The sequence below is a fragment of the Maniola hyperantus genome, chromosome 2 (genome assembly GCF_902806685.2).
Source record: "Maniola hyperantus chromosome 2, iAphHyp1.2, whole genome shotgun sequence".
Taxonomy (NCBI): Eukaryota; Metazoa; Arthropoda; class Insecta; order Lepidoptera; family Nymphalidae; genus Maniola; species Maniola hyperantus.
The window spans coordinates 17,167,914-17,180,829 of record NC_048537.1 but is presented as its reverse complement, the minus strand read 5'-3'; the positions used below and the strand labels follow the sequence as shown (position 1 = coordinate 17,180,829).

Below are 12,916 nucleotides of genomic sequence, written 5' to 3'. Positions count from 1 at the left end.
ATAGCAATCTTACTTTGAATGTCGAAAATAGCAATATTTGTTCGAAACACATTTTAATTTTTTTCTTGTGATGTAACCACAAATTCATGGTTTTCAGATTTTTCCCCTTATGACTGATATAAGCCCTATCTATCTGCCAAATTTCATGATTCTAGGTCAACGGGAAGTACCCTGTAGTTTTCTTGACAGACAGACAGACAGACAGAGATTATGATGATGATGGTACTCACTTATATGAGCTGCGACTGCCGGTGAGAAGGAGTGCAGGAGTTTCCACCAGCCCGTCTCCCCGAGGGCGATGGAGCCGGAACGGAAGAACAAATTGCTGTACACCGACAAGGCACCAGCTATCGTGCCGATCCAGTTCTTTTTCTGTTTGCTGGAACACATGGAAATAGCTGGTTAACTGCGTCTCCGCCTCACACGGTATCATCTCTACATAGTCTATACCAATATTATAAAGAGGTAATGTCGTTAAGTTTGTTTGTAGGGGGTAATCTCTGGAACTACTGAACCGATTTTGAAAATTCTTTCACCAATAGAAAGCTACATTATTCCTGAGTGACATAATAGGCTATATTGTATTATACACGCGGGCGAAGCCGCGCGGATCAGCTAGTATAAAATAAAGTCGCTTCCCGCTGTCTGTATGTATGTATGTATGTATGTATGAACGCGTAGATCTTTTAAACTACGCAACGGATTTTAATGCGGTTTTCACCAATAGATAGAGTGATTCAAGAGGAAGGTTTATAGGTATAGTTTAATTTTCAAAAAATTAGAGATCCCTAGGGAAATTGAAATAATGTGAATTAGGTCGGAAAAATCCTCTCATTTGAAAGTTTCCGAGGCGTGCGCTGCCTAAATGGTCAAAGTTACACGAAAACAATGTATGGTGAAATTGTTTCTCTTAAAAAGTTCTACAAAAAAGTTCACGATAGGTAGTTTAATATTAGTGTGTGTTAATTTGTTGAAATATGACGATATTTGAACAAAATGTCGGAAGAATCACTCCTCACTGGCACCACATTAGTATCTACATTGCACCCATGCGAAGCCGGGGCAGGTTGCTAGTCATGTATAAAGCGAGGTTTAGACTAGCAAGAACCTCTTGCAAGTTATTCTGCAAGTACTTGCAGAACTGTACGAGCAATATTGTACATGTACATACATTTGTGAATTGCGGCAAGTCCAGCAAGTTACAACACTTGCGGAAGTGATTGTTTACACGATAGAAATAGCTTGCGGAAGTCAACTTCTGCAAGTTTTGTTGCTAATCTAAACCTTGCTTTACAAGCTCCAGTGCTCGGACACCTGCAGACTGTGCCACGAGTGTACCGAGACTCCGATGCATATTATCTGCTTCTGCCCTGCTCTGATGCACAAACGTAGCGCCCACTTAGGGAAACATATCATTTACCCTGAGGATGTTACGTCAAGAAGGTGCTGCTGTATTTGGCGGCCACAGGATTTGTTAAGGAAGTCTGAAGTGGAGGCAAACACAATAGATGGGAGACGGTCGCAGTGATACAGGGATATCAAGAACCTGTATAGCCCCAAAGAAGAAGAAGATCATCATCATCCGATAGACGTCCACTGCTGGACATAGGTCTCTTGCAGGGACTTCCACACGCCACGGTCTTGCGCCGCCGCCATCCAGCGGCTTCCTGCGACTCGTCTGATGTCGTCTGTCCACCCAGTGGGGGTCTTCCAACACTGCGTCTTCCGGTGCGAGGTTGCTTAGGTATTCTTGACAGACATTATAGGTTTTCTTGACAGACGGATAAATAAGGGTTCCTTTTTTCCTTTTGAGGTAAGGAACCCCTTGTCCTGTTGGCACCCTTCGGATATGGGACCCTAGAGAACCAGTTCAACTCACCAGTTGGCCCCAAACAGCAGGCCCCAGTATCTGTCAATGAAGAAGCAGATGTGCGTCTTGTAGTGGAAGAAGCCATGGTTGCTGATGCCCTGCATGTGGATGCTGAGGTGGTTCAGCGTCAGCAACAGGACATTCACCCTGAAACAGTTGTAGCCTTGCATCACAAGTTACATGAACTCATGTTTGTATACTGAAAATGCCACCAAACAATTTAGCCTTCCAGCAATGCTGTGTAGAAACCATAGCGGCATGGATTTAATAAAAACTGCCATACCCCTTCCAGGTTACGCTTCCATCTTAGACTGAATCATCACTTACCACCAGGTGAGATTTCAGTCAAGGGCTAACTTGTATCTGAATTTAAAAAAAAAGCTTTATTGAGGGTGCTTCACCTGGTGTCTGCTTAACCAAGCGGACACTAGGTGCAGCAGGCGCAACATCGTCTGCTTTGGTATTTCTCATTTAGTAGCTCAAGACGAAGTAGTACTATGACCGGTGGCACCACCAAGGTATCCTAGTGACATATTGGCCTTATCAATAATAGTTTATCTGTGCAAACAAATAGAAGTTCTTGGTTGGCGTGCTTGGAGCGTGAATGCTCGAGTCCCGTTTATAACAATGAGATTGTCGATCAGTAATCAGTCACAACTTGAAGCAGTCTTCAAACCGCCCATGTATGACTGATTATAGCAATAGCAGCATGGAGAGGCATTTTTCCCCTTGAAAAACATGCATACCATTTTCCGAGGAAGCAGAGCTCATCCAGGAACCCTGGCTATGTCCACAACCAACATTCTATCTTGTTTCTGGGCCAAAGGTAGTATAAAAGCCGGCTAGTTTTAGCACGAAGTTTGGTTAACTTTGTAAACACTTTGGACATAAAATTGCACTTACCATGGGAACTTATTACGTTTAAACATCTCTTCTTTAGTCGGAGAGCAGTCTTCACACTTGTAATCGAAGAACACATCGCAGGCAAAATCCCCCGGCGTCCCTTCCCGTCGTAAGCAGTCCAAGTGCACGAAACAGATACAAATCTCGCATATTAACCCAGGTCGAGTCTGCTTGTTCTCAGGTTCATTACAATACTTGCATGTAGTACTCATTTCTAATTCAAAAGTAAGGAATTTGCAAGAAAAATTCTTATTTTCTTATTATTTGTTTGTTTTGAAAATTTTTTGGTTATAAACATAGACTAATTACCCTGTGTAATTTGTTAACTGTCTAATTGACGTTGTCATTAATATAATAATTTTAAGGTTATTCGTCTGTGTTTTAAGCTCAGAAAACACGGAATAGGCTCAACAAGGCTAGAGTCCAGAGCCGTAAAACCAGTTTAAAAAAACTACACGAAATCCGGCTTTTACACAGATTTCGGCTATGTACATCACCGACCAGAAATAAAAGATGTACACTAACATGGTTGCAAACGGGCTGTGAGTCTAATGACTTCGAGTGTAGGTACCTCCAACTTGCCTTCAACTGGTGCCCGCAACCTATGCCCGCAACTTCATCCAGTGGATTGAGGATTTTTAAAAATATTGTGGGAACTCTGATTTTTCTGGTTTCTGATTTGATAAAAAGTAACAGAGGTTGAGGTACCTATGCTACGTATAACGTATATATCCATGCAAAAAATCACGTCGAATCAAACCATTTCGCGGTTGTGGCGTGATTGAAGAACAAACCACAATTTATAGGGTAAGGATAGTAGGTATAATAGGACAGGTAACGGTTTGTTTAAAATAAAAGAATAAAAATTTGTCTTCTTTTTAAAATAATATTAATAATATTAAAATACATGAATATTCTACTACAATATGTATTAGTATCACATTAAGTAGGTGATAATATAAAAAAAATCACTCTGGGAAGAAGTACCTACCTAGTAGGTACCTAAAGATACCCTATGGTATAAGTCCCGCAAATTGCTAATGAGCGCGGCCGCCATTTTAGTGACGTCAGCAATAGACTGCAGTTTTGAGCTGATGGTATATTTTTATTTCGGCTGACGTCAAAATGACGTCATTTCGATGTTAATGAGACATGGTTCCAACGCAATAGCAACTTGCGGGACTTATAGGTACGGTACTAATATTTCAATGTCAGTGTCTCTTGGAGCGTTCCTCGCGGAAATCCCTCAGCCACGTGTCGATGTTCTGGCGGTGGATGGTGCGGGCCATCCTCACGGTCTCCGGGTCGTTGGGGTTGGCAGCCATCAGGTCGAGGTGGTGCGCCGCGTCGATGATCACCACCGCTGTTACCGTGCTGCTGATGCTGTTGAGGATTCCACCTGGTGAACAATTTTATGGATATCTAAGCCTACCGTTTAGCTGTGACGGTTACTGAGATTGCTTCGCAGTGTGGAAGGTCTCGGTTAGTTAGAAAGTTCAGATGGTATAACTACCAAGGCATTTAGTGCCTTTCTACACTCATAATATGCTGACCAAAGAAGACTTTGGATAACGTTGGCTCTGAGTGTGAAGCACCTAATCAAGCCCGAATTAAAAAATTGAGTCATTTCCCAAAGTGTCCTACCTACTTTGCCCATTAAAATTCCTTTAAGTACCTACTCATTTCTAGCTTAGATTCACCATCACCATCAGAATAAAAATAGTTAGGTACTTACCTCCAGCCCAAGGATCCAACAGTCCATTACTGAAGACGATATTCGACGCCGCCTTTATCCTGTCTCCTCCATACTCAATCATCGCGGCATCGGGGCGAGGATACACGTTGTATTTCTTGTGGCAGTCCTCCGCGTACTTGGTGAAGTTCCACGGGGCAGGTTCGAACATATCCTTTATCCCCGTCGTGCACATCGGCATGATCATTTCTGTGCATGCCTGAAAACGTGAAATCAGATTGATTGATTTAAGTTTTAGAAATTCAAATAAATTGGCATACTTTAAACGGCATAAGTGGAAATTAAACGAAGCAGACATTTTTTGTGAAGCAAGTTATCTTAAAAAAGAAAGACCTGCCATGGTAGAATTAATAAAGAGGCTCGTCGTAGACGGCAGCATAACCCAAAAACTAACGCAGATCGATTTGGGAAGCATCACAAAAATTAATAGTAGCGTCTGCGTGGAAATAATTATGCTTTTTAAAAATCCCGCGGGAATTCTTTGAATTCGGAGGATCGACTTTGAGACGATCTGAATACCGAAGTAGAGCACCACAAAATCCAGAAGGTACAGAAATGGAAATAATTAGTTACCAGAACACCACAAAATTTAGAAAGTAGGTAAAACAATGGCAATAATAGTTACAATAAAATGAATCAATTTATGGTACATGACCATACCTGATAGTCCCATCCACTGGCGTCTAGGTTGGTGTAACCACTGTCTTTATAGTCCACACACTTGGCTTTTCCATTGTAGTTTGCGTATACTTGCAGAACTTTTCCTATAGCCTGTAAAAATGTATCATGCCATAGAAAAGTAGATAGTTACAAAGAAATGGAAGACTAACTTCTGAATAATTCCAATAAACATTATACACACTGAGAAATTCTGTTTGGTCTGCTTCTCGGTTAGGTTGGTACAATAAAATAAAAGTAGGTAAGTATAAGTAATAAATAATATTGATGTTGATGCTGTACCTCAAAAAGACGTGTTCCATTCAACTTTTCACTCAAATACTGGCACGCAACTCTAACAGGCTGCGCTGGTAATGGCATCAGGAAGTCCGACTGAAACGGGTAGTTCACCATGGCCAGGGTTTCATACATAGACTGGAGGTAGTCCACCAGGGTCTGAACGTCTGTGGAGTTTTTGACGGGTTCGCAGAGTTTCCAGTTGGTTTTCAACCAATCGGTGTTGTTCTGGCTCCCAAGAAATGTTCTGTGGAAATAAATACCGTTGGCGAATCATGTGATCGCTGATAAGCATTGATATGATAATTGATTTCTCTTAAGTAGCAGATTTTTAGGAGACTAAAATAAGCCAAGTCATAAGCTACGTGTCATTTCACGTCATGGTCATCTTTTGCTGGTCAGTTGTAAAAATTCTGGCAGACTACTAGTTTTTATAAGCTTTTACGATCACCTTGCAAGTGCAACCCGCTATTTTATAATTTCAGGTCGCAAACAAATTTTACGGACCATTTTATTTCAAGAATATTTTTTTTGTATACCATCAAAATGTAGGTACCTTAATTCACTCCATGAGCTCCTTATATTGTCCACGCAGTTCTGGTTGACAATCTTGAAGCTTGAGGTGACGATCCTGTGGAAGACATCGCAAGGTACCATTTCGGGGTACATGTGTATTGGTGCTGACGCTGCGATGGCTCCGGTGACCAGGTGAGGGTACTTCATGCGGAAGTAGGCTGACAGCATTCCCCCGTAGGAACCTGGACAGGTAGGAAGGTTTTTATTACTATTGCAGATCTATATCCTGAGGAGAACCAGAGTAACTGACATAGCTCAGCGGGTGGTAAAGCTAAAGTAGCAATGGGTAGGGCACATAGTTCGAAAAACTGATAGACGTTGGTGTCCCAATCAAAGTCGCAGGGATCCGCTGGATTCAGGGGCGCAACACCGTGGCGTGAGGAAGTCCTTACAAGAGACCTATGTCCAGCAGTGGACATCTATCGGTTGTTGATGATGACGATGAATCCAATCCTTACCTGGGCCGTGCATGCAGCGTTCAAAAAGATCCCTTAGTGCCAAAACACCAAGGTACCTATTCGAACAGTGCGAATTGCCAGTGTCGTGGCTAATTCTGTTCTTGGTAACTACGCATTCTCAAATTTAAACTACATTGACAACTCTGAATTTCATCATCATCATGCTTCTAAGCCAACCTTCACCGGTTCACTACTGAGCACGGATCTTCTCTCAGAATTACAAGGATTTAGGTCATCTGCTATGCTCTCGTCCAGTGCGGATTGACAGACTTGACAAACCTTGAGAATTTTCTGGAGAACTCTTAGGCATGCAAGTTTCCTCACGATGTTTTCCTTCACCGGTAAAGCAAGTGATATTTAATTGCTTAAAACGCACATAGCTCCGTTGTATAAAAGCAGACGTTACTTTGCGGAAGTCCATGATATACGCATGCAAACAGGCGAAACGTGCGTCGAGTGTGTTTTGGGATTTGTGTGGTGCTGCGTGGTGGTGGTGCGTATTGCTTGCCTGGTGGCTGCTTTTTCCTGCATGTTTAGCAGTGGGGGCGGGCAGTGCATGTCGTATGCTGCATGTTGCACCATACAGATTCGACCTGTTTCAGCGGTTTATAGCAAATTAAGCTTTTGGTTCATTGCACATAGCTCCGAAAAGTTAGAGGTGCATGCCCAAGATCAAACCCCCTGACCTCCTGAATAGGAGGCGTACATCTAAACCACTAAGCTACCATGGCTTAGCCTCATAAATCCCTGTATTTACCTCCAAAAACAATGACGGGGTATTTAGGCTTCAGTCTACCGCCTTGCAGATAGTTGATAAGATCAGCGTAGTCCGCCAGGGCCTGGGACGAGGTCAGGTACCCAAGGTGCTCGTTGTCCATGGACTTGTTGCCGAAGGGCATGGACTGTCCATAGTACCTGGACAGAAAAAAAACTGTACAAGGCATACAGCTTACGATGAGCTGGAATCTTTTTAGGGTTCCGTATCTCCAGCGAAAAAAGGAACCCTTATAGGATCACCTCATTGTCTGTCTGTCAAGAACCGTCAAGGGAATCAAAACCTATAGGGCACTTATTTGGTGGTAGGACGGGTGACAACGGGTGTGGTTTGATTCGGCGACCTTTCAGATTTCCGTCCGCTCCTTTAACTGTTGAGCTATCAAGGTTATCATTGTAACATTGTCACGTCAAGACCTCAAGACTGTTGTCTGGTGGGAGGCTCCGGCCTAGTTACGACCCTACCGGCAAAGCCGTGCCGCCAAGCGATTAAGCGTTCCGGTACGATGCCGTGTAGAAACCAAAAGATGTATGGGTTTAATTAAAACTGCCATACCCCTTTCAGGTTAGCCCGCTTCCATCTTAAATTGCCACATCACTTACCACCAGGTGAGATTGCAGTTATGGGCTAACTTGTATCTGAATAAAAAAACCGACCAAGTGCGATTTGGGCTCGCGCAATGAGGGTTCCGTACTACAGTCGTATTTTTTCGACATTTTGCACGATAATTCAAAAACTATGATGCATAAAAATAAGTAAAAATCTGTTTTAGAATGTACAGGTAAAGACCTTTCATATGATACCCCACTTGATATAGTCACTCACTTCGAAAGTTGAAAATACTAATTATTAGTAGACCACAATTTAATTTTTTTTGTGTGCTCTAACCCTAAATTCACGGTTTTCAGATTTTTCCCCAAATGTCAGCTATAAGATTATAGCTATAAGATAAGGTAGGTATACCTGCCAAATTTCATGATTCTAGGTCAACGGGAAGTACTCTGTAGGTTTCTTGACAGACAGACAGACAGACAACAAAGTGATCCTATAAAAGGGTTCCGTTTTTCCTTTTGAGGTACGGAACCCTAAAAACGAAGACGCGCTCCACTACTGCTCGTGCGGGGAAACCAAGGGTACGGAGAGTGATCTTTACTAAATTTATCTTCCTGTGCGTGTGCCCACATCGCTGATCGGTGCGTTACGACTTACGAAACGATAGAACTCACACTCTAACAGTACACAGCACATTTGCATTGTAACCAATTGGGATAAAGAGTGGGGCGCGTCATCATGGGTTGAACTGTCTATACCGGTCGCAGTGCAGTGTGGAAAGCGGATGGAAAAGATTTGGTTTGTTAACGAACCTGTGTTCCGCAAACACCAACTTGGCCCTATAGTGCGGCGCGATGTCCCACATGAAGCCAGTGTGCTGAGCAAACGTCTCGATTTGACCCTGGTGACGATAAAACAAGCATGTGAAATTTATCTTTTTAGGGTTCCGTACCTCAAAAGAAAAGAACATCCTCTTTTGATACAAAAAAAATTTTGCAAATCGGTCCAGCTCGAAAAAATCGGTGTACTTACATACATTTAAAAAAGTAACTGGCCAAATTGAGGATCAGATCTTTTTTGGAAGTCGATTCAAAAAGGAATCCTTAAATATCACTTCGCTGTCTGTCTGTCTATCTGTGTGTCTATCAAGAAAGGTCCACGGGAAGTAGAACCTACTTCCCATGGACCTAGAGTCATGAAATTCTCAGTTAGGTCTTATAGCACACGTAAGGGGATAATTCGGGAAACGTGAATTTATGGTTACGTCAAAAAAAAATTAAATTAATATGTGTTCATGTAACAATTAGTATTTTCAACTTTCAAAGTAAGATTATGACAGAATTTTATTTATTTTTATGCATAAGTACTTAATAGTTTTTGATTTATCGTGTAATATATTAAAAAAAATACGACTGAAGTACGGAACCCTGCGCTAGCTTGACTCGCACTTGGCCGTTTTTTTAGTGTGAATACCGAAATAAAATATACCTACCTACTAAACTAAGTAGGTATTTACTTTCCTGGATTGCTAGGTTGCGATGTAATGATATATAAAGTCACGATCGATAGCAAGTGACCAATGCTCGATTGTTCATTTGAACAAAAACGATAACGCATCAACGACCACATTGTTGAAAGTAGATCAACTTATTTTCACAAATAATTCGCATTTAGACTTTCTGTGGTATTTCTCTATTTATGTACTTAGTATTATACACGGCAGAAAGTAATGTACATCGGCCTTTAGAATGACATTTCGGCTTTGAAGAGCGTTGTCTCTACTGTCACCCATACCTATATGACGTTTTGTCGGTCTCAACGACAGAGACAACGCTCTACAAATCTGCTATCTCCTTCTTAAGGTCGATGTACATTACTTTCTGCCGCGTACTATACCTACTATCTTACAGTAACCTCTCAATATAATATTTAATGTCCCCCCGACCGAATTCCGGCCACAGTGGCCAATCTCCATAGAGATTATAGCCATCTGCGCGAGAGTGCACCAGTGTGTGTAGTACTCTCTATTCCCCCATTTTCAGAGCCCGATGGGACGGAAATCCGACACGACCGGAGAGAGTTCAGACGCAGGACCGACGGCCTTACCTGCTCTCCAAGGCACGGGGGTGCAACCCCGCCAACTTCCTAACTCCGTGCTAGTGACCAGAAATTTCTTTAAAAAAAAATGTGTTCATGAACAAATAATTAGTATTTTCAATTTTCAAAGTAAGATAACTATATCAAAAAAAATATATTAAAACAGATTTTTATTTATTTTTATGCATAACAGTTTTTTAATTTATCGTGCAAAATGTCGAAAAAATACGACTGTAGTACGGAACCCTTAGTGCGCGAGTCTGACTCTCATTTGGCCGATTTCTTATAATTGACATTACTTTAGTCTACTCATTAATTATGGCCTAATAATATTGTCCTTGTATGGATGCAATAAAGTTGGTTATAAAATAAAATCTTACCTCATTGCCCGTATAAAAAAATATGGGTCCACTTCCCCTATCCCAGTGCTCTTCGTTTTCCAAGTACTTTATATTGAAAGATTCGTTCCTCTGGTACCCGAAATGATCCAACGGGACTTTGAACCATTTAGTTTCATACTTGTATTCACAGTTTACACCACATAATAGTAATAAAAAACTTAAAACTTTAACGTTTATCATGATTAGTTAGAAGATACTGTATGTTTTGCCCGTGTGTCCAGTACAAGCTACACTGCAATAATAAACATTGAGTGAGCCGGTTACTGTGTTATCAACGGCCGGTAGGTTAGAGATGTACCATTTCATAGATATAGCATGCGAAAAATCACCTGGAAAACATATCTATAATATAAAAATGAATCACTAAATGTGTTGGTCATCGCAAATCTCGAGAACAGCTGAACCGATTTCGCTAATACTTTTTTTATAATATTCCTTGAAGTACGAGGATGGTTCTTACGGAGAGAAAAATTTAAAAAATTTGAATCGACTGTTAGGCGGAACGAAGTTCGCCAGGGCAGCTAGTTAATAATATAGTTACATACCTAATATTATAATTAAATAGTAGCACTTGCAGTTCCCTAAGCTCTTTAGGGAAGGCCTATGTCCAACAGTGGACGTCCACATGATGATGATGATGATGATGACTTGCAATTGCTTGTTGCTCGTAGTTTTAGTTTTAAGTTCGCGTAATAATTATCACCACTATTATTTTACAAATCCGACTATAAAAAGTGAACTTAATTTCTTTCAAATTTCAAACACATATTTTACCCCCTTTAGGGGTTGAATTTTCAAAAATCCTTTCTTAGCGGATGTCTACGTTACAATACAAATGACTTACTTCGCTAGTCCGTGGCTATCTGCATGCCAAATTTCCGTCCAGTAGTTTGAGCTGTACGTTGATAAATAATATCAGTCAGTCAGTCAGTCAGTCAATCAGTCAGCTTTTCCTTTTATAAGTAGATTTAAGAGGATGCAAAAAATGAAAAATCACAAATATTTCACTAAATAAAAATGATTCAAATGTAGCAACAAAGCCCATCTCTAGTACTAAGTACACTTGGTCGCCGGTAGTCGGTACATAGTGTGTGTACAGTGTACAGCTGTGGTTAGCTAAGAGCGGGGGCACACGATGCGTTGCGGCGACGCGACGGTGCGGCGGCGCCGGAGCGGTGTCGCTGCGTCGTCTTACATAGAAATATCTGTGGCATGTCACACGATGCGCTCCGGCGCCGCACCGGACTTGCAACCACCGAGACGAGGCGGGGAGGGGTGAATGCGTTGCGACGTCGGAGCGGCACCACACGAGTAGATCTTTAATATCTACTCGTGTGGCGACACCGCTCAGTTGTTTATGCGTCACAAGGAAAGACACTGTCCAACGCTGCTACGGCGCCTGCGACATAACAACGTTGCGGCGCCGCACCGCTCGTGTGCCCGCTGATACGGTGAAATCTTTGCGGTGCGGCGCCGCAACGCATCGTGTGCCCCCAGTCTGACTGCTAAAGTGTCACCCGATAGCAAATGACCGATCCGCTTCACACAATCATTACTTTGCAGTTTGTGCCTTGTGGATCATAATAATATCTTCAAGGACAATAATTAGTTACTATTGTACCTACTAGATACGTTCTGCAGTACTTATAGTACGCGACAGGTCGAGATGGAACGCTTTGAGTGAACGTTTCGCACACCTGCACAGCCCCGCGCTAACCGTGCGGGCGAGCGCGGGTGACGTGCGGGTGTGCGGGGCTTCCCCCTGCCTCATACCCCGATTGCCATGTCGACTTGTCGCGAACTGCTCTGCCCCACGACCAGTCAAATGTTTGCGATTTCTCCACAGACCACAAGTTCTTATTCCGTGCCATGTCCTAAACCACCATTTATTAGTATTTTTTGCGCCAACCTCGCCTCGACTTGTCTCGCTGCTGCTGATGATTTTGCTGGATTTAGAAAGAAGCCGATCTTGCAGCTTGTTCATTAGCCATTTCGGCATAATGCGACACTGCCGCTGTCGTAATTGCTGACTCAAACGTGACAGTTACAGATGTACAATCGAATTGAAGATTCCTGCGGTGAAGTGTGCACCACCCACACCCAGCACCGTAGAGATTTCGTTATGCCGTCTGAGGCCGTGAATGTACGGAATATTTCTAAGTATGATTTGTCGTTCATTGCTTACGGCACACGGTAGGAAGAACGAAGGCCACAAGTTATTGACCTCAGCATATAGTTCCAGTTTAAAATCATGGAAGATACGATAGTCGTCCACTGTACTGTACCATTCTGTTATCAACACATTAATTGACCTTTGACTGCGAGCGCGAGTAGTTATGTACGTTTATATAACGGTTTTATCTGGCATTTATTATGTTTATTACATAGGTTATGAAAGGCATACTACCAGGACTACTGGGTGTCCATAAGGATTTCCCCATAGGTTATATCTAAGAGCCAGCGCATGCCAGACCTTGTTATTTTATAAAAGCTGAAAGTTTCACTGCTGTTGTCCCCAACACTAACAACTAGAACTATAAAATTAGGCAGGTCGGTAGGTCTTTTAGCACACGTTAA

The 12,916-nt window shown here is 42.2% G+C and overlaps 3 protein-coding genes and 1 long non-coding RNA gene across 4 annotated transcripts in view; all 4 read right to left on the bottom strand.

Annotated features, from left to right (window-relative positions):
* Window positions 1-3,079, bottom strand: part of Atac2 (Ada2a-containing complex component 2) — a 29,812-nt gene extending 26,733 nt beyond the window's left edge. Inside the window, exons 1-3 of the mRNA XM_034974146.2 lie at window positions 2,774-3,079; window positions 1,880-2,017; window positions 231-379 (exon numbers count right to left, since the gene is read on the bottom strand). Of these exons, the coding sequence (XP_034830037.1) occupies window positions 231-379; window positions 1,880-2,017; window positions 2,774-2,985 (499 nt within the window). The 5' untranslated portion in view covers window positions 2,986-3,079. The remainder of the gene's footprint in view (window positions 1-230; window positions 380-1,879; window positions 2,018-2,773) is intronic.
* The window catches only part of LOC138404290 (uncharacterized), a 127,348-nt gene that overhangs the window by 95,880 nt on the left and 18,552 nt on the right, over window positions 1-12,916 (bottom strand). The window lies entirely within an intron of this gene.
* The window catches only part of Uba5 (Ubiquitin-like activating enzyme 5), a 120,634-nt gene that overhangs the window by 95,880 nt on the left and 11,838 nt on the right, over window positions 1-12,916 (bottom strand). The window lies entirely within an intron of this gene.
* Window positions 3,640-10,588, bottom strand: LOC117987196 (lysosomal Pro-X carboxypeptidase). The gene is made up of 8 exons (XM_034974156.2): window positions 10,319-10,588; window positions 8,654-8,742; window positions 7,272-7,429; window positions 6,037-6,238; window positions 5,487-5,727; window positions 5,187-5,297; window positions 4,509-4,725; window positions 3,640-4,172 (listed from the first exon to the last, which is right to left on the bottom strand). The coding sequence occupies exons 1-8, from the start codon at window positions 10,517-10,519 to the stop codon at window positions 3,985-3,987; spliced, it is 1,407 nt and encodes a 468-aa protein (XP_034830047.1). The 5' UTR covers window positions 10,520-10,588; the 3' UTR covers window positions 3,640-3,984.

What these genes read in the sequence shown, in the direction of transcription:
- LOC117987196 (XM_034974156.2), bottom strand. Translation starts at nt 10,519, where the DNA reads ATGATAAACGTTAAAGTTTTAAGTTTTTTATTACTATTATGTGGTGTA. An exon ending in TTGGTGTTTGCGGAACACAG is followed by an intron (nt 7,430 to 8,653) that starts GTTCGTTAACAA and finishes TTTTCTGTCCAG; the next exon opens with GTACTATGGACAGTCCATGC. An exon ending in ATGGAACACGTCTTTTTGAG is followed by an intron (nt 5,298 to 5,486) that starts GTACAGCATCAA and finishes ACATTTTTACAG; the next exon opens with GCTATAGGAAAAGTTCTGCA.